Source organism: Scyliorhinus torazame, chromosome 6, assembly GCF_047496885.1.
Source record: "Scyliorhinus torazame isolate Kashiwa2021f chromosome 6, sScyTor2.1, whole genome shotgun sequence".
Lineage (NCBI taxonomy): Eukaryota > Metazoa > Chordata > Chondrichthyes > Carcharhiniformes > Scyliorhinidae > Scyliorhinus > Scyliorhinus torazame.
This window is the reverse complement of record NC_092712.1, coordinates 311,698,091-311,725,267: the sequence shown is the minus strand read 5'-3', so window position 1 is coordinate 311,725,267 and position 27,177 is coordinate 311,698,091. Positions and strand designations below refer to the sequence as shown.

General features: G+C 43.9%; 1 protein-coding gene across 2 annotated transcripts in view; it reads right to left on the bottom strand.

Annotated features, from left to right (window-relative positions):
* kif15 (kinesin family member 15) overlaps nt 1-27,177 on the bottom strand; it is a 117,476-nt gene that overhangs the window by 42,431 nt on the left and 47,868 nt on the right. For both annotated transcript variants that reach the window (XM_072510067.1, XM_072510069.1), the window contains exons 18-24: nt 25,078-25,185; nt 21,463-21,568; nt 19,127-19,292; nt 16,638-16,797; nt 13,771-13,856; nt 12,015-12,093; nt 9,694-9,780 (exon numbers count right to left, since the gene is read on the bottom strand). In XM_072510067.1, the coding sequence (XP_072366168.1) occupies nt 9,694-9,780; nt 12,015-12,093; nt 13,771-13,856; nt 16,638-16,797; nt 19,127-19,292; nt 21,463-21,568; nt 25,078-25,185 (792 nt within the window). The remainder of the gene's footprint in view (nt 1-9,693; nt 9,781-12,014; nt 12,094-13,770; nt 13,857-16,637; nt 16,798-19,126; nt 19,293-21,462; nt 21,569-25,077; nt 25,186-27,177) is intronic.

The window sequence follows — 27,177 nt, the reverse complement described above, 5'->3', positions numbered from 1 at the left end:
TATCCTTCGCATCCAGCCCCGAATGGAACACCTGTCCTACCCATCCCTTCCGTAACCTGACCTGATCTGCTACCTTCAGATGTGTCTCCTGAAGCATGACCACGTCTGCCTTCAGTCCCTTTAAGTGCACGAACACTCGGGCCCTCTTAACCGGCCCATTTAGGCCTCTCACATGCCACGTGATCAGCCCCCCCCCCCCCCCCCCCCCGATCCGCATCTAGCTCTTTTGCTCCCCCCATACTACTTCCGTGAGTCAGCTGACTTCTGCTGACCCCGGCTTCCCCCGCCTTCCCGTTGATCTCCCCCGTGTGGGAATCTCTCCTCCTCCTTACGTTCCTCCATCCCCCCCACGGGAAAAAGCCCGCGCTTTCCTGAGCCAGCCCCGCCCCCTGTGGCACAGCTCCTGTTGCGGCCTTATCCCAGTTCCCCCATCCCAGAGTCTCACCTCCCTCCAGCACCGCCGCCCACATTCCCCACTATCTCATCAAAAGAAAAAAGAACTCTTCCCCCATCCCCATCCATCATCCCACCCGTGAAACATTCTTTACCCATATTTACAACCCTGTATACAGTCAACATCTCCCCCACAACCACAGCCCCTCAGTTCGAGTCCAATTTTTCGGTTTGGATAAAGGTCCAAGCCTCTTCTGGCGTTTCGAAATAGTGGTGTCGGTCCTGATAAGTGACCCACAGTCGCGCAGGCTGCAGCATTCCGAATTTCACTCTTTTTTTATGCAGCACCGCCTTGGCCCGGTTGAAGCCCGTTCTCCTCTTTGCCACCTCCGCACTCCAGTCCTGGTAGACTCGGATCACCGCATTCTCCCATCTACTGCTCCGCACCTTCTTGGCCCATCTCAGAACACTCTCTTTGTCCGCGAAGCGATGGAACCTCGCCACTATCGCCCTTGGCAGCTCGCCAGCCTTGGGTCCCCTCGCCAAGACCCGGTGAGCCCCTTCTAGCTCCAGGGGGCTCGGCGAGACCTCCACACCCATCAGCGAATGGATCATCGTGCTCACATACGCCCCGGCATCAGCCCCCTCCACCCCTTCGGGGAGACCCAGAATCCGAAGATTCTTCCTCCTCGACCTGTTCTCCAGGACCTTGAGTCTCTCGGCCCACCTCTTATGCACCGCCTCGTGCGCCTCCATCTTTACCGCCAGGCCCAGGATCTCGTCCTCGTTCTCATTAGTTTTATCCCTCACCTCACGGAGCTCCACCGCCTGGGCCTTCTGGGTGTCCTTCAGCCCCTCGATCGCCAACAGCATTGGCGCCAGCACCTCCTTTTTAAGCTCCTCCACGCAGTGCCTGAGGAACTCCTGCTGGTCCGGCCCCCATGCTGCTCGATCTCCGTCCTCCGCCAACTTGGTTTTTCCCCCTCGTTTTTGCCGCTGCTCCAAAGCCTCTTTCTCCGTCGCTCCACCGCTAATCCCCGCCATACGAAGTAAGGGGGGGACCTTGCTTCACCTTCCCACACGGGATTCAATCAAAAACTTAATTGCCTGTCTTGAACGTCTCAGACCTGAACTTCAGTATGGAGTGAATCTCCCGGTTAAACCAAGGTTTCCGGTTGGGGAATGCACACGCTACCTTCTTTGGCACACAATCATCGACAGACTTACTGATGAAGTCTGTGACAGTGGTGGCATACTAGTCGAAGTTGGCTGCTGCTGAATATGGATCAATCCACTGACTCCAAGCAGTCGCGTAGGAGCTCTTTCATGGTCTCGAACTAGCAATGCACGGCCATCTTAAATGGATTCTGCTGCTTAAATTTCTGCTTGGATGCCGGCAGGAGCACCATCTTGTGGTCCGATTTTCCGAAGTGTAGCCGGGGGATGGATTGGTAGGCGCCCTTGATGTTTGTGTAGCAGTGGTCAAGGATGTCAGGGCCCCTGGTGGGACAGGAGATGTGTTGGTGGACGTTTGGCAGTACACTCTTAGGGGTTGGCTTGGTTGAAGTCCCCAGCCACGATGAACAAGACTCCGGGCATTCTGTTTCACTGTTACTTATAGCAGCGTACAATACCATCAAGCTTTATCCACCTTCAGACCTTTCAGTTTCCACAGAACCTTATCCGTAGTGATGGCCACTACACTTGCTTCTGCCCCTGACTCTCTCTGGTATGCCACTGTGACGACTGGTGGAAATACCTATTCAGTTCCTCTGCCATTTCTTTATTCCTTTGACTACTTCTCCAGCCTCATTTTCCAATGGTCCAATATCCATTATTGCTGCTCCCTTACTTTTGATATATCGAAAAAACTCCTGCAATCTTCTTTTATATTTCTAGCTAGCTTACACTCATTTTATCTTCTTCCCCTCTTATTGCTTTTTTAGTTGTCGTCTGCTTCCTTTTAAAGGCTTCCTGATAATCCTTACCATATTGCATGCTTTTTCCTTTACTTTTATGCTGTCCTTGACTTCCCTCGTCAGCCATGATTGCCTTGCCCTCCCCTTAGCAAGTTTCCTCCTCCTTGGGTTAAATTTCTGCAGTGCCTCCCGAATAACCCCCCAAAACTCGTGCCACTGCTGTTTAATTGTCTTCCCCGCTAGGCTCCCCTTCCAATCAACTGTGGCCAGCCCCTCCCTCATGTCTTTGTAGTTACCTTTATTCAATTGCAAAACCATTACATCGGATTCCAGCTTCTCCCTCTCAAACTGCAGGGTAAATTCTATCATATTGTGGTCACTGACCCCCAAAGGTTCCTTCACCTTGGTTCCCTAATCAAGACTGCCTCATTACACATCACTAAATCCAGGATTATCTGTTCCCCGGTGGGCTCCACCACAAGCTGCTCCAAAAAAAATCTCGTAGACATTCCACAAATTCCTTTTCTTGGGATCCACTATGTAGCCACTTAAAATGGCCAACTCCCAATTAGGTTGGCTGTGTATTTACCTCTGGAAAGGCCAGACAAGATAGATACCAGCAACCATCAGCATAACAAAACACCAGCCATCTGCATACTAATGAGCAATCCCCGGGAACAATAAGCAACATTTAGACACACAAAGCAAAACCAGACTCTTCGGCGCCAGCAGGAGCCAACACAAAAGGAGGTGAACGAGCACCTCAAGACCGCCCATCGATCAGGGAACCGCTCCAGCATTGGAAAAAATCGAACCAAGCGATTGGGACAAAGTCCAATCACTTGGGACCAGGTACAGGGTCCGCCCCGAAAGGCGGGAAGCCCCTTGGGACTATAAGAATTGAGCCCCAAGTTCAAATCGCTCTCTTCTCCACCGCTTCTCCAGCTCTTCAGCAGCTGGTCGAAACTGTAAGTCTTACTTCAATGCTCGCTACGAGATAGGCGCTCCTAGCTATCAATCTGTACCAACTTCGAATCCCGCAGGCTCAGAACCCGAACGAAAGGCCATTTGTTTCCCTGACCTGGTGGTCCATTCCAAGTTAAGTATAGGCCTGTTAGTTGTAGAAGTAGCTTAAACGTAGAATTTGTGCATGAGTAGTGATTACTGTGTATAATAAATGTGCTTTGATTTAAATCTTACTAATCGGTGTATTGGATTATTGATCATTACTCGGACTTGAACCTCGTGGCGGTATCATAAAGATACCTGGCGACTCAAGAGCAAAGGTAATAAAACAGAGCAATTAAACTAAGGCAAAGTTAGCAACAGCTATCAACCTGATTTTCCCAGTCCACCTGCACATTGAAGTCCCCTTTGATTATTGTAATATTGCCTTTCTTATATGCCTTTTCTATCTCCTGATTCATTTTTTGCCCCACATCCTGACTACTGCTAGGTGGCTACCCATAACTCCCATCAGGGTCTTTTTTGCTTTACGATTCCTCAACTCTACCCACACAGATTCTATGCCTTCCCATCCTATAATTGCTCTTGCCATCGATTTAAGTTCATTTCTTACGAACAATGCAACCCTGCCCTCTCTGCCCATATACCTTTCGAAAGGACACATTTCCATGGATATTTAGATCCCAGCATTGATCCCCTTGCAGCCACATCTCGGTGATGCCCACAACATCATATCCGCCAATTTATTTTCTTTAAAAATATTTTTATTGGGGTATGTGCACGTTTTTATAATAATAACAGCGACATAACCATGGTACAATAAACATTTCCACCCCATCACAATCTTCACACACCCAAAGTACAAAACAACAGGTGTCTCCCCCCCCCCCCCCCCCCACCCTTTGGAATTCTGCTTCTGCTGACATTTTAATTTTCCCTGAGAAAGTCGACGAACGGCTGCCACCTCCAGATGAACCCAACCATTGACCCTCCTAAGGCGAACTTTATTTTCTCGAGACTGAAAAACCCAGCCATATCACCAACCCAGGTCTCTACACTCGGGGGCTTCGAGTCCCTCCACATTAATAAGATCCATCTCCGGGCTACCAGGGAGGCAAAGGCCAAGACGTCGGCCTCTTTCGGCCCCTGAACTCCGGCTCATCCGACACTCCAAAGATCGCCACCTCCGGACTCAGCACCACCTGTGTTTTGAGAACCGTGGACATTGCCTTAGCGAAACCCTGCCAAAACCCTCTAAGCTTCGGGCATGTCCAAAACATGTGGACATGATTTGCTGGGCTTCCCGCGCACCTTGCACACCTGTCCTCTACCCCAAAAAACTTGCTCATCCAGGCCACCATCATGTGTGCCCGGTGGACTACCTTGAATTATATCAGGCTAAGCCTGGCACATGATGAGGATGTATTAACCCTACTTTGGGCATCCGCCCCCCCAGACCCACCTCTATCTCGCCTCCTATCCCCCGTCCCGTATCCCCCGTGGCGGCAGCAGCGGGCAGGCCGGAACCTGCCTTCTCAAGAAGTCTCACACCTGCAAATACCTAAACCCATTCCCTGCTGGCAATTCAAATTTATCCTCCAAGGCTTTCAAGCTGGGGAAGCTCCCATCTATGAATAGATCCCCCATCCTCCTAATTCCTGCCCTTTGCCATCTCCGGAACCCACCACCCAGCCTACCCGGTACAAACCGATGGTTATTATAAATCGGGGTCCAAACCGATGCTCCCTCCACTCTCTTATATCTCCTCCCCTGCCCCCAGATTCTCAGAGCCGCCACCACCACCAGACTTGTGGAGTATCGGGCCGGCGAGAACAGAAGAGGTGCCGTTATCAGTACTCCCAAACTTGTGTCTTTACATGACGCCGCCTCCATCCGCTCCCACACCGACCCCATCCCCACTACCCACTTTCTAATCATGGCTATATTAGCCGCCCAGTAGTAATTGCAAAGTTTCGGCAGCGCCAAACCACCCTACCGCCGACAACGTCCAGCAACACTTTCTTCACTCGCGGGTTTTATCCGCCCACACAAACCCCAAAATAACCTTATTCACCCGCTTGAAAAGGGCCCTCGTGATGAAGATGGGGAGGCACTGAAAGACAAACAGAAATCTGGGAGGACCATCATTTTCACAGTCTGTATCCTCTCTGCTAGTGATAGCGGGAGCATGTCCCATCTCTTAAAGTCCTCTCTCATTTGTTCTATGAGCCAGGATACGCCCCCCCCCCTCCCCTGCCAACTAGCCATCACCCTCTTTAGGCCAGCCTCCAGCTCGTGCCCCCAGCCTCCTCGAGCCACCCCTTGGGCATTCGCCGTCCCCGACCTCCCATTTGTCCCCTAGTAACAGTTCCTCCCCTGTCAGCAAAGCAGGTGTCCCCCCGGCCCCCCCCCCCCCCCCCACCCCCCCTCCCCGGTAACAGCACTAGAAACCCAACCCCCCATATCAAGCTCCAGCTTAACAACTGCTTGCCCCCCACTGTGCTTCCATGAGTCAGCTGACCCAAGCTGACTTGATAGCTCCCACCCATGGCACCAAACAGTCTGTCTCCCCATTGTACTCTTCCCCCGTCCCCAACTTGGACAAACATATTCAAGGCATCACATTCCCCAGTAAACAATCAGAAAAAAGTGGAAAAACAGCCACAGAAAAAAATAACCACAGAAACCATCCCCCCTCCAACCAGCTCCTAGTAAGACAAAGTTAACTTTAGCCATCAAAACAGTCCCTTATTGCACATAACACTACTTATTCAAACCAGCACAAAAGTGATTTTCAACAAATCGCCACTACAATACTCTCCAAGGATTCAGTGTCTTTAATTCACCTCCAGTCTTTTTTCCTTGATGAAAGTCCATATATCGTCTGGTGTTTCGAAATAAAGATCCCGTTCCTCATGTGTGACCCATAGACGGGTTGGGTACAACATCCCGAACTTCACCCCCTTCTTAAAGAGGGCCATTTTTGCCCGATTAAACCCAGCTCTCCTCATGGCCAAATCCGCGCCCAGGTATTCACAACTCACAATTCTCCCACTTGCTGCTCCGTTCTTTCTTGGCCCACCGCAGAACGTGTTCCTTGTCCAGCAATCTGGGCAAACATACCACCATCGCCCTCGGCGGCTCGTTCGCTCGGGGCTTCTTCGCTCGGGCTCTGTGCGCTCTATCCACTTCCAGGGGCCGAGGGGGCGCCTCAGCCCCCATCAACTTCTCCAACGTGTTTGTCACATAGGCCCTCGCATCCGATCCCTCACTGCCTTCAGGGAGGCCGACGATTCTCAGATTCTGCCTCCTGGACCTGTTCTCCAGGTCCTCCAGCTTCTCCTGCATTATTTTCTGGCGGTCGTTCATCATCTCCACCTTGGTCTCCAGCACGGTTAGGTATTCCTCGTGCTCGGACACCCTTTTCTCCACCACCTGGATCGCATGTCCGTGGGTTTCTTGATTCTGCACCACCTGATCAATCAAAGCCTTGATCGGGTCCAGCGTGTCCTTCTTAAGCTTGGAGAAGCAATCTTCAAAAAACTTCACCATCTGCTCCGTCGACCACTGTGCCGTCTCCCCGCGGCCTTGCTGCTCCGCCATGCTTTCCCGCGTTGCCAGCTCTGCTCGCGTCTTCCTTGTCTTCCTAGAACTTTGTCTTCTCACACGCCCACTTCTGGTCCAATTCTCTACACACTGGAGGAGGGGGATTTCTCCTCACTGTCTCACTCTTCACCGATTTATCCAATAAAATCCAGAAAAAAAACAGTGGGGAAAAGGTCCAAATGTCCATCAAAGGCGGAGCTATCAAATGTGCGACCTAGTCCTCCATGGCCGCAACCGGAAGTCATATCCGCCAATTTCAACATGCATAACAAGCTCATTTACATTGTTTCATATACTGCGCGCATTTAGGTACAACATCCTGAGTCCTGCGTTGACCCCACTTCTCATAGCTGTCCCCTTTTGCGCAATGCCTGAAGCTAGATTCCTGCCACTTTCTATACTCGCTGTTCTATTGCGTTCTTGAAACTTTACTAACCTCTCCTGAGCCTTCAGCCCCTTTATCTCGTTTAAAGTCCTCATCATTAACCTGCCCCACTATTTAGTTTAAAGCCCTATTTACAGCCCTAGTTATGCGTTTCGCCAGAACTCTGGTCCCAGCTTAATTCAGGTGTAGACCGCTCCATCAGAACAGCTCCCCCCTTCCCCAGTACTCCTGCTAATGTCCCATGAATTCAAACCCATTTCTCCAACATCAACCTTTCAGCCGCGCATTTACCTCTTTAATCTTATTGACACTGTGCCAATTATCTTGTGGATCAGGTAGTAATCCAGAGATTATTACCTTTTTGTTTCTGCTTTTTAAATTTAGCACTTAGCCGCCCATATCCCTTCAGCAGAACCTCTATTCTTGTTCTACCTATATCGCTGTTACCTACTTGGACCACAACAACTGGATCTTTACCCTCCCACGCCAAGTTCCTCTGCAGCCCAGATGAGATATCTCAAACCAGAGCACCAGACAACACAACCTGTGATACTGGTCACAGAGAATAGTGTCTATTCCCCAAACTATACTATCCCCAATTACGACTACATTCCTTTTCTCTCACCCACTTGAATGGCTGCCTGTACCACGGTGCTGTAGTCAAGTTTGCTCACCCTCCCTGCAGTCCTCATTCCTGTTGACACAGGGAGCAAAAATCTCAAACCTGTTGGCCAATGTCAAGGGTTGAGGCACCTGCAACCCTACCTCCTGGATCACTCTACCTGCCTCACTCGCAGCCACACCCTAACAGCATTAAACTCAGTCATCCGTGTAGCTTCCACGCAGTTCATTCATAATCAAAAGAGCAACTGTAATGTTAAATAATCACCTTGTCAATAAACGTTTTTAAAATTTAACTGACATGTATTGTAATTACTTAACCAGGCATGAAGGAAATCACTTCTTTTAAAGGTAACGTATTCAGTATACACCTCAACAAACCAGTTTGAAATCATAAAACCATGAGCTGATGCCACTCTGATGGTTCTGCTGGTTACTGGCAAGTAACGATTTGGATGAGAGAACAAAATGTAACAGCTCAAAGTTTGCAGATGATACCAAATTAGGTGGGAGGGTGAATTGTGACGAGGATGCAGAGATCCTACAAGATCTGGGCGAGTGGGCAAACCAATGGCAGATGGAGTATAATTTGGATAAGTGTGAGGTTGTTCATTTTGGAAGCAAAAACAGGAAGGCAGATTACTACCTGAAATTGGGAGAGGGGAGTATGCAGCAGGACCTGGGTGTCCTTGTGCACCATTCGCTGAAGGTACAGTGCCTTGGTGAGGCCACACTTGGAGTATTGTGTGCAGTTTTGGTCTCCTTCTAGGACGAAGGATGTTCTTGCTCTCGAGGGAGTGCAGCGAAGGTTTACCAGACTGATTCCAGGGATGGAGGGACTGTCATATGAGGAGAGATTGACTAGGTTGGGATTGTTCTCGCTGGAGTTCAGAAGAATGAGGGGAGATCTCATAGAGACTTACAAAATTCTCACAGGACTAGACAGGGTAGATGCAGGGAAGATGTTACCAATGATATGTGTGTCCAGAACCAGGGGTCACAGCCTGAGGATTCAGGGTAAACCATTTCGGACAGAGATAAGGAGACATTTCTTCACACAAAGAGTGGTGAGCCTGTGGAATTCATTGCCACAGGAAGTAGTTGATGCTGAAACTTTGAATATATTCAAGAGGCGGCTAGATATATAGCACTTGGGGAGAATGGGATCAAAGGCTATGGGGAGAAAGAAGGATTAGGCTATTGAGTTGGATGATCAGCCATGATCGTGATGAATGGCGGAGCAGGCTCGAAGGGCCAAAAGGCCTCCTCCTGCTCCTATCTTCTCTGTATCTATGTATGTAATTAAGTCATACAGACTAGAGCAGTTCTAATTTTAATTGCAATGTCATGTTGTTCTTAGCTTGGAAGAAAGATGTGGACACTGCTGGAGTGAAAGATCATGCTTGGCTGTGATATAGTCTCTGCAGTAGAGTTAGTCTTCAGAAAACAAAAAGAGAAAATGAACAGATATAAAAGAGGCACGGCGGGGGGGGGGCAACTTTCTCAAATAAATATTAGTCGGGATGTGAAACAGGTGGCTGCCAAATTAGTACAATATTTATGGTTTCTTTCCAGGAAAAGATAACCAGATTTCATAAAGATAGAGGGACAAAGTACTGAGTCTACTTTTCTTCAGGAATGGTAGAAAATACTGCTGTTACATTTCCAGCTAGACGGCACAAGCTCAATGAGACCACATGCTCAGCTCTCGTCTCGATTAAATCCTTGCTTTAATTTTTGTGTTTTTGCTGAAATATTGCCATGTGATATTACACAACTGCTTTGAAGTTACAACTCTCACACCTGATCAGCTGCATTCTTCTTCTCTAGATCAATAACAGTCCTTTTTGCATCAGCCAGGTTCTGTTCCATATTTTTTAGCTCCATTGCCTTAAAAAAGCAAAGAAAACAATACTATTCATTAATCCAAAAACGGTACAAGAATTAAAGCAACATTCACTCCTGCCACCGACTGGAAAGGCATCAGGAATGTTGGCACACCTGACCTGCAATGCACTTTCCAACCCCAATTCAAATGTCTGTTTTATAATTGGAGATAAACATTTGAATTGAGAATGCATTGCAGTATATACAAAGTGGAAAGGATGATTACAGGTGTAAGTAAAGGTCTTCGGAAGCATGTTAGAAAGGGCTTAACAGAGGCAGTTGGTGAGGCTCTTAAGGTCAAAGGCATGATCTCAACGGCCACATTGAGCAATGTATTTTAAAAACGTAATAATAGTCATTTATTGTTCATTTACCAAAGAATATATTGATTTGTAAAAAAAATATCTTTAATACCATTTGCAAATAAGACTATTAAAAAAGATGTATTCCTGATGAGAATTTTAATAATAATAACTGACAAATGAATCGAACATTTGGGGAACAATCAATCCTAACGTGTTCTATTTACTCTGTAATATCAGGTTTCAGTTTGCATTTCAAAAATCTGTATGTCTGTCCAGTTTCAGATGAAAAATAAATCATAGATTGACTCTACCTGTCCAGCAAGTGGCCCTTAAAATACTGCAGCACAAATAAACTCTGCTTTATGCTAACTGAAATCAACACTGCAGCTCATGTTATATTGTCATGCCAAGATCCCATAAGGATGCATGCATGTGTGTCAGCAAACAACCTCTAACCGAGAGCAAAAAGCAAGTGGCTAAATTGATTTCTATCACACGACACATGGTTTCCATTTCTGCATTTTTATGGCACATGTTAAATCTCTTATTTGATGTAGTGTAACAAATCCAGATGGCACCAGCCAATATTGTACAAAAACCTCACACTGGTAGAATATGCTAAATGGACCACTAAAACTTTTCCAACACCTCGACTGCAATCCTGGCTTAGTTTGGGTTAGAGAGCATAAACTAGAGATCCAATCTGAAATCTTCTTGAAGTATAAGATTAATTTGCTTCCTGGCTAAATTTGCTAGCATGACAGGGAAGAAAAGTTTACCATTTTGCTTTCGGGAAAAACACAAATTTGCTTTTATTAAAGTGGCAAAAATGAGCTTGGAAAGTAGCCGCAATGGGGAGTAGATGTACCGCGTGGGCACAAGACTAGAGTGTGGCTGTACAGGCAGAAACCTTGCAGAAAGAAGTATTACAATAACTTCAAATGAAGGCGGCACGGTAGCACAGTGGTAGCACTGTTGCTTCACAGCTCCAGGGTCCCAAGTTCAACTCCCGATTTGGGTCACTGTCATTCTCACTGTGTCTGCGTGGGTTTCTGCCAGGTGCTCCGGTTTCCTCCCACAAGTTCCGAAAGACTGCTGTTAGGTGAATTGGACACTCTGAATTCTCCCTCCTGTGTACCCGAACAGGCACCGGAATGTGGCAAATAGGGACTTTATACAGTAACTTCATTGCAGTGTTAATATAAGCTTACTGTGACAATAAAGATTATTATTAGCACAACATGCAGCAGTGCAGAAGTATGCAACGTTCCATCCCTATTTGTGCGGGGGGGGGGGGGGGGGAAGAGTAGAGAGAGACATGAAAAATTGTTGCAGGAGTTTGTAATTACTCTAGGTTTATGGGAAAATTCGGGATTGAAGGATAATGTTCGTATGTCCAAGAGCTAATGTTTGAATTAGCATGTTACTACTTGCAAGGACATTCATTGCAGTACACCAGTCACCAAAAAGTATTTGGAAAGATCTTTGTAAGAAATGCATTCAGAAATGGCATACTGTGGGACTATTTGTGGGTTCACTCAAATTTTTCCTAGAATAAATCTAATTTTTGTTTTGCACTATGGACATTTTCTCATGCCAGACATACAGTCACATGAGCACATACTTGTTGGAATATTTTTCCCTTTTTAGTCCTTCGATGATGCATCTTTCCTACAGTGTGCAATAGAATACTCTAAGAAGATTGAAAAATTCATCGCCAGTTGAAGCTAGTTAACAGAACTCAGCCAGTGTTGCAGTAGAGGTGCTAGGTAAGGGCATGGAGGGGGGAAGCAGTGAACTGAACTCAAAATTTTAAGTTACCCATTAAACAGTAGTACTGTACAGGAACAACACACTAGGTTATTCAAAACTACAAAAAGGGTAAGGGGTTAATAATTAAAAAACAGGCCCAGTTTCCAAAGTCATATGTACCTGTTGCTCAGATTTCAACAATAGCTCAGAAGACTGTTTCTTCAGTAGGTCTTTTTCATCTAAAGCCATCAAAAGTTCCCTGCATAAAGGAACATCAATGATTTGGTGAAAAAAACAACGCCAAGATTAGAACAGTTACCGGCACAGCTATCGTGAAAGTAATAAATACACAAATATTATTCTTATTCAATAAGGATATTAAAATGTGTAATGCAACTTTTAAAAACCCAGTTAAAATGACTACTCCAATATCATTTGACCTACATAAATATCCATTGGAAATTAACTAAATATTTATCTCTACCTGTTTGTTATCAAAGTTTTGAAACATATGTAGCTGAATGTTTATTTTTTTTTAAATTTAGTGTACCCAATTAATTCTTTTCCAATTAAGGCGTAATTTAACTTGGCCAATCCACCTACCCTGCACATCTTTGGGTTGTGGAGGCGAAACCCACATAAACACAGGGAGTATGTACAAACCCCACACGGACAGTGAACCTGAGCCGGGATTGAACCTGGGACCTCGAGCCGTGAGTCAGCAGGGCTATCCACTGTGCCACCATGCTGCACTCTGTAGCTGAATGTTAATTATGTTTTAGAATATATAACAGAAATGCATAATGAACATATTAAATATTCACTCTACCTCCTCTTTCTAAAGTCTATTGGGTTGTATTAAACTGGAGAAGTGTTGGAAAATATGAATTTCTACACTGAAGCATATGTGGACTGAGCGCAGTACCAACTATTGCATAGGCTGAGCAACTATCTGCATTTTGAGATCCACCTTCACATCAATTCTGCCAAGTAGAGAAATGCATACAAAAAGACATCCAGCATCATACTCCTTCAAAGCACTGCATAATACACCAACACATCTGGGCTCCACTGGCTACAAAGAAATTTCAACTTGAAGGGCATTGGAGATGCACCTATACACCACTGCAATTATAAAACTTCAACTTCTAAATGTGAATGAACAAGCTGAAGAAAGAAATCCCTATGCTCACACTTACAACTCACATGTGTAAAATAAACCTTCAGCTTAATGCCATGCTGCTTCCAGACATGATCTGGGTGGCTCAGAATACTGGGTCTGCTCTAATCACCACATCAAAGTTCTGGAATGCTTTCACCAAACACAAAGTCCATCATGAGAATTTGATGGAAACATAAATCACAAACAGCAAGGATTCCCCATTATGCTGGGCTCAACAACATGGAATCCAGAACAGGCTATGCCTCCTGCGTGGATGTGGATGATTACAGAATCCACAGGCATATCCTCTATGGAGAAGGGCCTCAGGGAAAATGACATCAAGGTAGTCAGAACAAACAATATTTCTTTTTTTAATAAAGAGCCTCACAAACCTCTGCATTGCAGACCACCTCCCTGAAGAAAACATTACAGCCAGCTGGCCCATGTGGAGGCAAGAACCAAAATGTGGTTTGGCATGTTTCGACTTCCATTTATGTCAAATTTGCAACATTCATTGTACCCAGAGGAATGCTAGAAGTGGTGCAGCTGCAGAGGTTGCCCTGAGCAACAGCAATGAGCTCCCAAGTTCTGCAGACACCCATGCCGACCCCATATCAGGCTCTTCAGTCACAAGAAGCCCCACAGCTGACAATGAAATCATTTACCGCTTGAGCACTTGAACAATCAGGAGTCTACCACAAGATGGAAACAAACCAGTATTAAAACGTCTTTGTGTAGTTTGCTGCCCGAATGCAGAGAAAAAATAAAACTTACTTTGAATTATTTTCAATGTCTTGTTGAAGTTGTGAAGTAAGTTTTTCATTTCGTTCTTTTTCAGTTTCTAACAGCTCCAGTAAAGACTACATTTAATGCAAAATAAAATGATGTAAGGAAACATTTCCAAATGGAATCCAAAACACATTAGGTAAAAGGAAACAATTCTTAAGATTTCTAAGCAGATTTTAAAACACATTGGCACATGGATATGGATGGTTGGCTGAGCTTTGGCATCTCATGTACATGCTAGATGTGTTTAATTCAGAGAGGGAATAGCCTACAACAGTGAATAGGTTTGTTGGTAGTGTGATGAGAAAAATCAGCATCCATTTCCAAGTAAATGGCTTGCTATTAACCAGTGATGGTTCATCTTTTGCTTTCCATTTAAATTGAATCTGCCATTCAAATGGTGTATACAAGCACAATTAATTTTTACTAAATCATGCACGGCAAAAACATTTTTCCCACTGGACATATTTGTCAGTATGATAAAGCACTGATTATATATACAGTTCAGTATTGCACCAAGTCAAGCACAAACCAGAGTTTTTAACAACTTATTTCTGATGTACGGTCAAAGTGGAAAATAAACATATTCTCAAGTGGTGTTAGCCGAGTTCTCATACTGAAATCATATTTGCTAGAAGTTAAAGTTTGAGATTTCACAGGCTAATTGGAAATTTTGGCCAGATATTTGAAAGAAGTTCTTTACCACCAATGCCAAAACCTCTGCTTTCACATACATCTGATATTTTTAATGTTTCACAGAGCTTAAAATATGAAATGTTCATCAAGGTTGAAGCATTAAAACAATGAAGCATGAAATTTAGTGCATTACTTTATCAGAAAGCAGTTTTTCCTTGCTTCCAAAGTCTCCTGACTTCATGTATCATGGCCAGGTACAAGGTGGAAAAGAATCTGTTCATTCCACATCAGTGCTATTGTCAAGTGAGTTTAGTAAGTGAATTCCATCTCCCACCACACACACACAAGCAAAAATCAAGACAATTACTGTTATAGAGAATTTTTATTATGCATCTTCTTATTTAACTCCATTGCTGATGTCATCAGAAAGTGCTGTGACATCATTAGTTGCTACCTGTGTATATTTGTATTTAACAGCCGTTAGTTCTAATTCGATTTGTTCCTGTTATTTCAACGTTTCGCTAGTTGCTCCCGTTTTTGTGTCCATACTGTATTTTAAACTTTATTATTTTGTATATATATATATATATAAAAAAGAAATTAACATGGGTTAATAAAATTAATGAGTTAATTCAAGTAAAGGAGCTGCAAGTACATAGGTGAACACAGTGGAATGTTTTAGATGTGGAAGGACACACTATTCAAATCATTGTAAGTTTATGGACGCTGTTTTGCACCAGGAGAATAAAAAAGGACATTTAGCAAAGAAGTGCCAGGGTGCTGAAAGTTGAAGGCTGAAAAGGGAACTACAAATGCAAGAATACCTCAGTTGAAGGTGCATCACTTGGAAAGTTCAGATTAGGCAGAGGAGCACTACTCGCGTGACATGTTTAGTATTGGTTGTCGTATTGGGTGCTTTGCTACACAGACGAACCAACACAGTTGCAGATGGTACAACTCTGTTTTATTACTTTCAATAACATCTGTAAACTTGTTACTGTGGTTCGTTCATTGCCCTTTAACCTGTGGACCCAGCCCTAACACTATCTTGGTGAGGAACTCAGCACATGGTGAATGTCTGAGTGGCTTGCTGAGAGCTGTGTGCCCTGAGCTGTCTCCTGCTGGAATCAACGGGAACTGTGGTGTTCCCCGTTTTATAGTGTGTGTGCTCTTGCTTGTGATTGGCTGTGATGTTGCGTGTGTGTTGATTGGTCCGTTGATCTGGCCATCAGTGTGTGTGTGTGTTTGCACCATGATGTTTATCTGAATATCATGACATTGGTGAGGGGCATGCCGAGCCTGTTTATGCTACCGTGGAGGTCCATGGACAGAAAATAAAGATGGAGGGCGGCACAGGAGCCTCTATATTGCTAATCAGTGAGGAGACCTTCAGGAAGATTTGGGGCTCTAAGCAGGCACCAGCCCTTACTCAGGCAGGAGTCAACATTCGAACATACACTGGCGTTACTATTGCTTGGAGCGTTAGAGGTAGACATTGCATATAACAGTCAAGAGCATGGCTTCTGGTGATAAAAGGGCACAGGTCTCTTCTACTCAGCCTTGACTGGCTCAGGAAAATTCAGTTCAACTGAGGCAAGTAAAAGCACAGAAAAGTGACAGAGGGTGTCATTCAGAAATATCCTGAGGTTTTCAAAGACGAACAGGGTACATTGCAGGGCACAACAGTTCGTAGATCTTCAGACTACTCCTCACTTTTTCCAAACCGAGGACAGTGCCCTACGCCTTGAAAGGCAAAGTGAAGCAATTAACTGAGTCACCAGTGTTACTGCGCAGATCACAGCGCAGTGGTAAAGCTCCTGAAGACTGACATATAATTAAAGCATTAGTTTCACTGTATTTCTGTCTTTAGGGGGATTAAAATTTTAGTGGGGAGGGGCGCAAAGAGAAATGTTAGAGAGTGTTATTATGTATCTTCTTAATTAAATCCATTGCTGATGACATAATTAGTTGTTATCGGTGTATATTGGTATTTAACTGCCGTTATTTCTAATTCTATTACTATCATTTCTATGTTTAGCTAGTTGCTCCCATTTTTTAGTCCATATTGTATTCTTGTATTTTAAACTTCAATATTTTTATATATTAAAGAAAAATAACTTGTAAAGGGTTTCAACCACCATTTTGTGGTCAAGTTACAATTACAACGACCCTTTATACACAGTACAGTTTGCATATATTTAAATATTCCCTTTACTCACACTAATTTTAGTCCGTAGCACTTCACTGTGCTCCTTCATTTGTTCCAGGCTTTCACGCAGCTGACCAGTTTCATACGCTTTAAACTCCACAACCTCCTGCAGGTTATCGCAGGAGTCTTGGAGTGACCTCTTCTCTTCCAGAACTTCCTCATGCTCCAGCCTGGAAGGGAAGTTGTATATTAGGTTGCAACCCTATTTTTACATTTACCACACCACCAAAGATTATGAACAACAACTCTTCAATTTAACTACAATGGCCTGTATTTTGTAGCAATGATGGCGAAACGGTCCGGTGTTTGCGGTCACTGCTCTTCTGAAACGGACAGCTATCTGCTGTCCACACATGCAGCAGCAGAATGTGAAAATGCAAATGTTGCTATCAACTATTCTATGCTTCTCCACAAGATGCGTAGTTGAGGCCCAACCAAATGGCATTCAATTAGAAATCACGGAACTGTGAACTTGCCCTTTCATGCCGTAATATCGCTATTTAAAACCCTTGAAAAAAAATTACACAATTAACGATTTGTATTTATACAGTGCTTTTTTTTGCTTTTTAAAAAAATATAAATTTAGAGTATCCAATTAATTTTTTCCAATTAAGGGGCAATTTAGTGTGGCCAATCCACCTACCTTTGGGTTGTGGAGGCAAAAACCACGCAAACACGGGGAGAATGTGCAAACTCCACACGGTTAGTGACCCAGATAAGGAATCGAACCTGGGACCTCGGCGCCATGAGGCAGCAGTGCTAACCACTGTGCCACAGTGCTGCCCTTTTATATAGTGCTTTTAACGTAATAAAACATCTCCATGTATTTCACAGGAACACTACATCACTGAGCCACATAAAAGGGATATTAGAGTGGAGGTTGAGTGAGGGAATTCCAGAGGTTAGGCATTTGCCATCAATAGCAGAGCAATTAAAACTGGTTTGCTCCAGAAGCCAGAATTACAGAAGCTCAGATATTGGAGGATTGTAGGACTTGAAGTGTTTAGAGATAGTGAGGAGTGAAGCCATGGAGGAATTTGAAAACAAGGATGAGAATTTTTTTACTTTAAAAAAAAATTGAGCCTTTAATTACAGCAGGAGTTAATGTAGGTGAGCAAGTACAGGGATAAAGAGTGATTAGGTGGAAATTAGGTCAAAGGAGTTTTGGATGACCTCTCGTGGGTAGCACGGTAGCACAGTGGGCAGCACAATAGCACAGTGGGCAGCACAGTAGCACAGTGGGCAGCACAATTGCTTCACAGCTCCAGGGTTCCAAGTTCGATTCCAGGCTTGGATCACTGCCTGTGCGGTGTCTGTGCGGACCACGGTCTCCTCGTGTCTGAATGGGTTTCCTCCAGGTGCTCCGGTTTCCTCCCACAGTCCAAAGATGTGCAGGTTAGGTGGATTGGCCTTGATAAATTTCCCTTAAGTGTCCAAAAAAGGTTAGTGGGGTTACTGGGTTAGGGTGGAGGCATGAGCTCAAGTAGTGTGCTCTTTACAAGAGCCGGTACAGACTCGCTGGGCCGAATGGCACCTTCTATGATTCTAAGTTGTGAGGCAGGCCAGGACTATGTTGGAATATCAAATCTAGAGTCAACAAAGGCATGAATGAGGGTTGGAGACAGTGGAGGGGTTGAGAGAGCTGATGGTGAAGTGAGTACCATCAATGCATATTTGGAAACAGATGTGTTTTTGGTTGATGTCTCCAAGGGGAAGAATATAGATGATAAATAGGAGAGGGTTAAGGATAGATCCTTGTACAGCATCAAAGCTAACCTTGTGGGAGACAGTAGATGATTAACTGGCTACAATTAAATAGATACAAATGAATTCAGTCCTGGATGATGGTGGAGAGACGTTGGAGGATGGTGTGATCAACCATAACAAAGGATGCAGCCAAGTACAGAGGGACAAGGAGGGATAATTTATCTTTGTCATAGTCATTTAGGATGTCATTTATGACTTTAATATGAGCAGTTTCAGTACTATGACAGAAGAGGAAACTGAGAAAGTTCCAAGAAAGATGGAAATTAATGCTTGGTTAATGAGGTGTCACGAGATTTTTAACGACAGTCTATGTCACAACTACTGAAGAACCTTGTTGCCCTGGAAAACTAATTATATATTTGTGTAATGTCAAATGTTTCCATTCTGATAAAATTTCAAAGTTTATTTAACAGTAATTGTTTTCAGGTTTGATATTTCAGCTTTGCTCTCGGGGAAAGTGTAGGGTAGTCAGTGCATTTTACATCCCGATTTCCTGCGATTATTGTTTATCCTGACTGATGATATCACTGTTGCTGGACCCCTTAACTCAGCAGCAGATTTATACCGATGTTTGAAAACAGTGAGACTCACGTGACAGAGATCGCTAGGCGCAGCTTGGAGGTCACCAGTGAGCATGGTCACTTTGTTGCCGACCACAAAAACCAAGCCAATACTGCTAACAAATGTTTTATAAACATCCGCCATTATTAGTTGGCATGACATAAACTGTACCTGATTTTATCCAGCTGTAACTGGACATTGATGAACTGCTCAGAAAGTTGACAGTGTTCTGCATCTTGTTTAATTTTGTAGGTGATGTATTCCTCCTTTACATTTGTAAGCTCCTTGTCAGCTGAATGCAGCACAACGCGCAAGTCGTTTACTTCACTTTGTAATACTGTCAAAACAGAAAAGTAGCTGCGTAATTGATTCGCAGCTTTAGAAGCAACCAGCTAGCATGCATGTTTTGAAATTAACAAAGTGAAACATCACGCAAAAGAAACAATTGCAACAAAGGGCAATTTTGATCCAGCAGCTTTTAAAAATGGTAAAACACAACAACTGAATTGCAAAATTCACAATTCCACAGATCAAGCTTGCAAAAAGAAAAATCCAAATCAGGTAAATTCAATAATCCCAACAGGGAAAAAGGAAGCACAGGTCGAAGAATCAATGCTAAAGTCTTCTAGCCTAATCAAAGAACCAACTTTCGCAAGTACAATCATAGAATCCCTACAGTGCAGGTGGAAGCCATTTGGCCCATTGAGTCTGCACCGACCCTCTGAAAGATCAGCCTACCTATGCCCACTCCACCTCCCTATCCCTGTAACCTAACCTCCACATCTTTGGACACTAAGGGGCAATTTAGCATAGCCAATCCACTTAACCTGCACACCTTTGGACTGCGGAAGGAAACTGGAGCACCTGGAGGAAACCCATGCAGCAAGGGGGGAAAACATGTAAACACACAAAATCAAAATCGAACCCGAGACCCTGGCGCTGTGAGACAGCAGTACTAAACACTGTACCACTGTACTACCTTTACAATGGGAAGATAGACTCACTGAATTTACCCATGTCTAATCAATAAATACCTGATCCCTTGCATTTTTTGCTCTTTAACGGCTACATAAATGAAAGGGGATTATTGTTTCTAATATATTTCCACCCTCAAAAGCTGAAAAATTACATTGTTACACAAATGAGGAAGAGAGGGTGGGACAAAGATTAAAAAAAGACGAGAGGAACCAGAGTGGAATAAAGTAACTTCAGTTAAGTAACAAAGAACAGTACAGCGCAGGGACAGGCCCTTCGGCCCTCCAAACCTGCACCAACAATGCTGCCCATCTAACCTAAAACCTTCTACACTTCCGAGATCCTTTCCCCTCTATTCTCACCCTATTCATATATTTGTCAAGACGCAATGAGAAACAGCAAAACGCTAAATGGGTATATAGGGTAAGTAAATAACCAAGTGAGTGAATGCTAGACAGTCAAAGATTTTGCAAAGATCTAAACCAGCAATAAAATTTCACAAAGAAATTACAACGGAAACTCAATACTGACAAATGCAAGGTAATGCATATTGGAAGAAAAAAAATGAACAAAATAGCAAACTAGCACGTAGACACTTTGAAAGAAATTGGAGAACAACAATAAACTCAGTACTTTTAATTTAATGGCAATGTGGAAAAACAATTAAAATAGAATGGTAGCCAAAACATTGAAGCACAAGTTACGCTGTAGCTTTATGATGCAATATCAGACCGTATGCTTTTAGATCACCTTCAAAATAACAGGATGTTCAGATAGACATTATTTTGAGGAGATTACATGCCAGCTGTCCTACATTCGGAATCATATTATGGTTTAAATGTTAGAAATTCCGGGCAGCACGGTGGAGCAGTGGTTAGCATTGCTAATGATCCAATCTCTATGGTAAAGAATTCCACAGATTCACTACCATCAGCCAAAATTCCTCCCATCTGTTTTAAATGGGCAACCCCTTACTCTGAGGTTGTCTCCTCTGGTTCTAAACCCTCCCACAAGGGAAAACAGTCTCTCAGCATCTACCCTGTTAAGCCCCCTGAAAATCTTCCAAGAATCCTTAAATTCTGAAAAAGACCTAGTTGCATGCATTTCAGGAGAGGCTAGATCATGAAGGAGATGGAAATAGAAGTGTATACTGATGGCCTAAGATGAAGTAGTGCGAATACTGGTAGGAAGTTCATGTGGGTTATAAATATAGACATTGACCAGTTAAGCAAAATGGTGTTTCTCTGTGCTGTGTATTCTATGCAAATTGGTGCTTTGAATGTTGTTTGACCATCACCAGGCTTGAGTATTACTTTGGTTGCAACTGGGGTGTCAAGCCAAGACAGCAATGAATTGAGGCATCTACTGAAATAATGAGATATCGGAGGCATCTTAAAATTTAGCTCAATTATGGGACACCAAAGTATTAATGAAAGTTAACATCTGACCTGGAGGTTAGAAACCTCAGCACACATATGGAAATACACAAAGCATTACATTGTTGTAACCAATTAAGTATGTATTTCACCTACTATCATTTTTATTCTGATAATCCTGCAGCTCTTTCTCAAAACATTTATTCTTCATAATGAGCTCCTGTTGATCCTTGCTCCTATCATTCCGTTCAGATGTGATGAGCTAAGAGCAGTTGGACAAATAATTTTTTGTACTGTCAATTATCTGTTTATTTAAAAAAACTGGGCAACAGGATCTGCATGTTTTAAAGAAATAAATGCACACAAAAGAGCAAGAATTCCACCACAAATTCTTGCCGCCGCAACCATCACCGATGTGTTGAGCGACAAAAGCTTCCTGACAATCATAAGATGGCTCAAGTATGTACTTAGAATCTGAACCATTCGGGTGGCATGCTAGCACGTGATTGGCACTGTTGCTTCACAGCACCAGGGACCCGGGTTCGATTCCGGCGTGGGTCATTGTCTGTGCGGAGTGTTTACGTAGGTTTCTTCCGGGTGCTCCAGTTTCCTCCCACAAGTCCCAAAAGACGTGCTTGTCAGTGTTAATGTAAGCCTACTTGTGACACTAATAAAGAATATTATAAGAAGTTAAAATTTAAATGCTATCGGACATTTACATGTTTAATAGATGGAGTGCCCAAAACATTATTTCCATGGGACAGCAATGTGTAGATTGCAGAGCCTTCCACGCAGACCAAATGAAGGTTAAGTGACCGTTTCGCCACTCGCCTCCATTCATTCCAGGGATAACAATCTGGTCTGCCTTGGACCATCATTTGCTCAGTTTCTTGCCTCTTGGATTGTTCCAAACAGGTTTAATGCAGAAGGATCATATGGACATAAAATGTTAACTGTGTTTCTCTCTCCATGGATGCTGTCATGCCTTCAGAGTTTATCTGGCATTTTCGGATTTTGTTTCAGGTTTAATGTAAAGTTCTTCACTCAAGATGTCAATCCCATGGGTGCTTACTCCCATTGTAGTTATCACACTCCCACAACTTCAAATGTTATGACAATGTATCTGCGCATAACAAGTAAACAAGACACCCCTCCCCAACAGACCCATCTCAAAGTGCATGGGTGCATGCTTTTGTATTTATAAAAAAAAAAGGTCGTAAATATATGGATGTTGCTGCATTTGACAAAGTTTTCTGTTTTCATTTCAACCATTGCATTAGTCATGATACATTTGGAGGTTGACCTCATAATCTCAGATAATGTCTTCTCTGCAGGTAAGAAAAAGGGGGGTATTATCCTTGGGAATCCAGAGATTACAGTGTCGGATTAGGAGAGGATACTATAGAATAGATAAGAGTGGAACCATGCAAGTGCAGTGAACTGGACAATGGAGGGGAGTTGGAGGATTATGGTATGTGCTACAATTTTGAAGGATTGGGATGTTAGTACACCATTGTTACCATACCATTAAGGAGGATGCAACTTTGATTGGGCTACATCAGTGCCATGACAACAAATGATGGAACTTTACTGAAGAGATAAGATATGGGCCACAGTTTAACAGCTGCGTTAGCAAATCCCGTTATGGTCGATAAATCTCAAGAGGCCAAAAATGGGATTGTGTTGGCAAGATTTCTGAATGCGATCTTCCCCGACACAATCATGTTCACACCAGGAAAGGGTCGAGCCTGATTTGCATACATTATAATATCATAAGCAGGCTTGATGCTGTTACTCCTGCCCTCAATGTACCTTCCCACCCAGCTGGCATAATGCCACAACATCGCAATTCACTACTAGTCATCAAAAACAAAAAACAGTCGTGATGATCACGACAGGGGCACACAGGTAAGCATAGCCCCGAGATGGAGATGCAGACCCTCTGGAGAAGTTCCTCGTATGTGTGGTGTATGTGGGAAGGGCGGAGGGGCGAGAAGAGTTTATTTTTAGCCCAGATCGGCACGGAGTGGAAACTCGGCTGTGCACCTGGAGAGATACATGCTAGTTTTCAGTTCAAACCTGACACTCCCAGATTTTAGGATGATTCCACCCGCAGAGTTTGGGAACAATGGGTACAGATTTCCTATCTGACAACACACTCAAGGAAGTGAGTGGCAAGGTAGGGCAGCAGTTTGCAAAACCAATGGAGTAGAGGGTGGATTTTCTTTTGAAGAGGGAGTGATAACAGCAGTTTTGAAGGGAAATAGTACCGGAGGTGAGGGAACTATTTGAATCATCAGCTGGCATGGTGGTCAGGAAGTGAAGCTAGCTGGAAATTGGGAAGAAGCAGCAGAGGTAGATAAAAATTAATGGTATAAGCTTCTCACATCTGTTAGAAAGGAGGCAGAAAGCAGCAAAGTTTAAGGATCATTGGTGGTGGTGCAATGCATTGTTGAATATATTTAAGACTTGGATAGAGAGATTTTTGGTCTCTCAGAATCAAGGGAAATTGGGAACAGGCAGAAAAGTAGAGTTGGAAACTCAAGATGATAATGAATAGCTGAGTAGACTTGACAGGACATAAAATCTACACCGGTTCCTATTTCTTGTGGAGCGAAGTCAGGGTTTTATGTAGACTTGATCATTAGCCAGGATGATATTGGATTAGCGAGCAGTTTTGGCAGAGGGGAGTGAGGCTGAAAAGAGTGGATATGATCTAGTAGATTTGCTGAATGGATGAGTGAATCAGTTCTGCACCAAATACTCTTTAAGTTTGCATCTCTTGGACGTGAGGGCACAGAGACAGGGCTCTTGGTGGGAGAACAGCTAGGATGAGCAAGAATAATAGGTTTTACTGGGAAAAAGAGCATCACTAGGTGGAAGAGACAGAGGTAGCACAGCGGTTAGCACTGCTGCCTCATAGCACCAGAGATCCGAGTTTGATTCGATCTCGAGTTACTGTCTGTGTGGAGTTGCACATTCTTCCAGTGTTGGCGTGGGTTTCCTCTGGGTTCTCTGGTTTCCTCCCACAGTCCAAAAGATGTGCAGGTGAGATGGATTGCCCATGATAAATTGCCCCCTAGTGTCCAAAGATGTGCAGGTTAGGTGGGGTTACAAGAATAGGATGGGGAAATGGGCTTAGGTAGGTTGGGCTTTCAGAGGGTCAGTGCAGACTCAAAGGGCTGAATGGCCTCCTGCAGTGTAGCGATTCTATGAGAGTGAGTAGTTGAGCAGATTGACAGCTGCAGAAGTATTATAGAAGTGACAGGGAAAACTAGGTGGTAAGGAATACAAGGCAATAGTCAGAGATGACCTCATCATTGATTGAGACCATGGAAATAGAGATCATTGTGAGTTGGCAAGGACGAGAATGGCTATGGATAGGGGTCGGAGGTGGTTGGTAATTCAGTTGGCTGGACACCTGGTTTGTAATGCAAAGGGGTGGCAACAGCGCAGGTTCATCCCCATACCAGCTGAGGTTATCCATGAAGGCCCTGCCTTTTCAACCTTGCTCCTCGCCGGAGGTGTGGTGACCCTCGGGTTAGATCACCACCAGTCAGCTCTCTGTCACATAAGGGAGAGCAACCTATGGTCCTCTGGGACTATGGCAACTTTTCACTTTTACATGCATGGCAACATAAAGAGAGAACCAAAAAAATATACTTCCCTGCTGTCCATCAAAATCTGCATTTTTCATACTTCATATATGCATGGAAACTATAAAAGATCTGAAAGATATACATTTCAAGCAAATGTCTAAAAGCAGTCTACCTCATTCATCTGAGTAGAATGATGTTCCAGTTTGTTAATATTTTGCTGAAGCTTTACATTTTTGCTCTCCGCTTCATCCAACTTAGTCTGGAGATTAGACAATTGCTCCTATAACAAGACCAAAGCCAGCTTCAGTTAATTGATTTAACCATTTTTAGGCATAATGAAAAATAAATTAAATACCTAATTTTCAAATATTGCACAGAAAGACAGGATTGATGATCTGCACAGGGAAGGTTATTTCAGCTCACAAGGGCCTTGCCACAGTATGACACTGAATTCTTCCTGAAATTTAAAACAGCTAGAAAATGGAGATAAAGAGAGAGGCGAGAGCAATGTATAGGAAAATTTCTCTGCACAGCACACTTTTAAAGTGGAAATAATAATGTAGAAGTGGAAGTCAAATACCACTAGAATCCAAACGGGGCACTGCTCACTCACCTTCACTTTCATGTTGCAATGAGCAAATGCTACAGCTGTTGATACATTAACAGCCATATATTCACTTAGATCTTTTCCCCGCCCAAGTCCTTTCAAAATTAAAAAAAATTATATTTAACTCTTTCCCTTTTGTAAGTATCATGGATTCCACTACCACTGCTGTTACTGGTCTGGCATTTGAACTCTTAAAAACAAGCCGTAGTAGTCAATTTACCTTAAATAAACCTTTCTTAATTTTCAACACTTGTATCAATGTCCCTGTAACTTTCTGTTCTAGTGCAACACAGGGAAGCAACGGCATTTATACAACCTATGATCATCAACTGTTAATGAAGATACCTGCGCACAGAATATGAATTTATTCTGTAGCCATCTGGGATGGCCACTTCCAACTAAGCACAGAGCAACTCGCAAAGACTGATGGGTAAAATGGACAAGCCAAGAGTCAGGCAGGTTCTGAGCCTGAAATGCATATTTGTCAGCAAAGTCCAGACAGTATTGAAACCCCGTCCAATTAGCATGTTAATCAGGCCGATTAGCAGGTGATGGCCCATCTCCCCCAACACACAGGACTGGCACTCCAGCTACCGGGACAGTCCCAGACATTTCGGCGCCACTCCGCCCAAGGGAAACAACGGAGTCAATGACCGCTTGAGACACGCCCAGTCATCCAGATCCCTGCCCACTTATTGGCTAAGGAATCGAACGGAATGATCTGGGATCACCCAGTTAGTATGGCCCAAATCGAGGGACCGCCCAAAAGAGCGTGAAAGCCCCCCCGAGTGTAAGAAGAAGAGTTCGCCATATGCTCGCTCTCTTTTTGCCTTGGTACCCGGTCACTGTCATCGCCAATCGCAGCAACACCAGAATCAAGTTAGAGTTCAACGCCCACTACCAGACGGATGAGCCCAGCTGAGCAGCAGTCACCACTTCGAACCCAAGAGATCCAGAATTGAACAGCGGCCACTGTTTCTTGACCTAAACCGGGTGCCCGAAGTTAAGTACAGGTTGTCTTAGTAATAGGTGTAGTTAACCAGTAGTGTTTATGTTGCATGACTGATTGTATGTAAATAAAGTACCCTTGACCTTGAACCAACTAACTGGTGCTTGGCTCTTTGATCGATAGCCGATTGAAACTGTGGTGGCATCATTCGATACCTGACGACTCTAAGCATTCGGACATGGACAATATAGAAAGAAGGTAAATTCATCGATTGCCCTAATTGGAACAGAGCCAGAGGAAAGAGCATAGTAAAGAGAAATCGGCAACAATTTGATAGTTCAACTGGAAACAGTGTGTGAGCAATCCTCACAAAAAAAAGATTTTGACTGGTTGCTGGTGCCAGATCTTCTAACTTGAGCCCACAGAGCTCATGTTAGAGAATTATGTTCTGGGTGTATCACTAATAGGAACTGTTGGCACATTGTTGTGAAGACTAGTTCAATTCCATAGGGGTGCATTCAGTTCTGGAGAAATTTGGGTTAAAGCTCCACTCCATGGCTTGAGCAGGTAATCTAAGATGACACTGAAGTACAATTAAGACTTAGTGGTGTTATGTAGGGGGAAGATGTGCATGAGGCGGCCCCATGGGAGTACTGCACTTTCTGCTTTTTTCTCTTAGTTTTAGGGGGTATTTTCTTTTGAAAACCTAGATAATT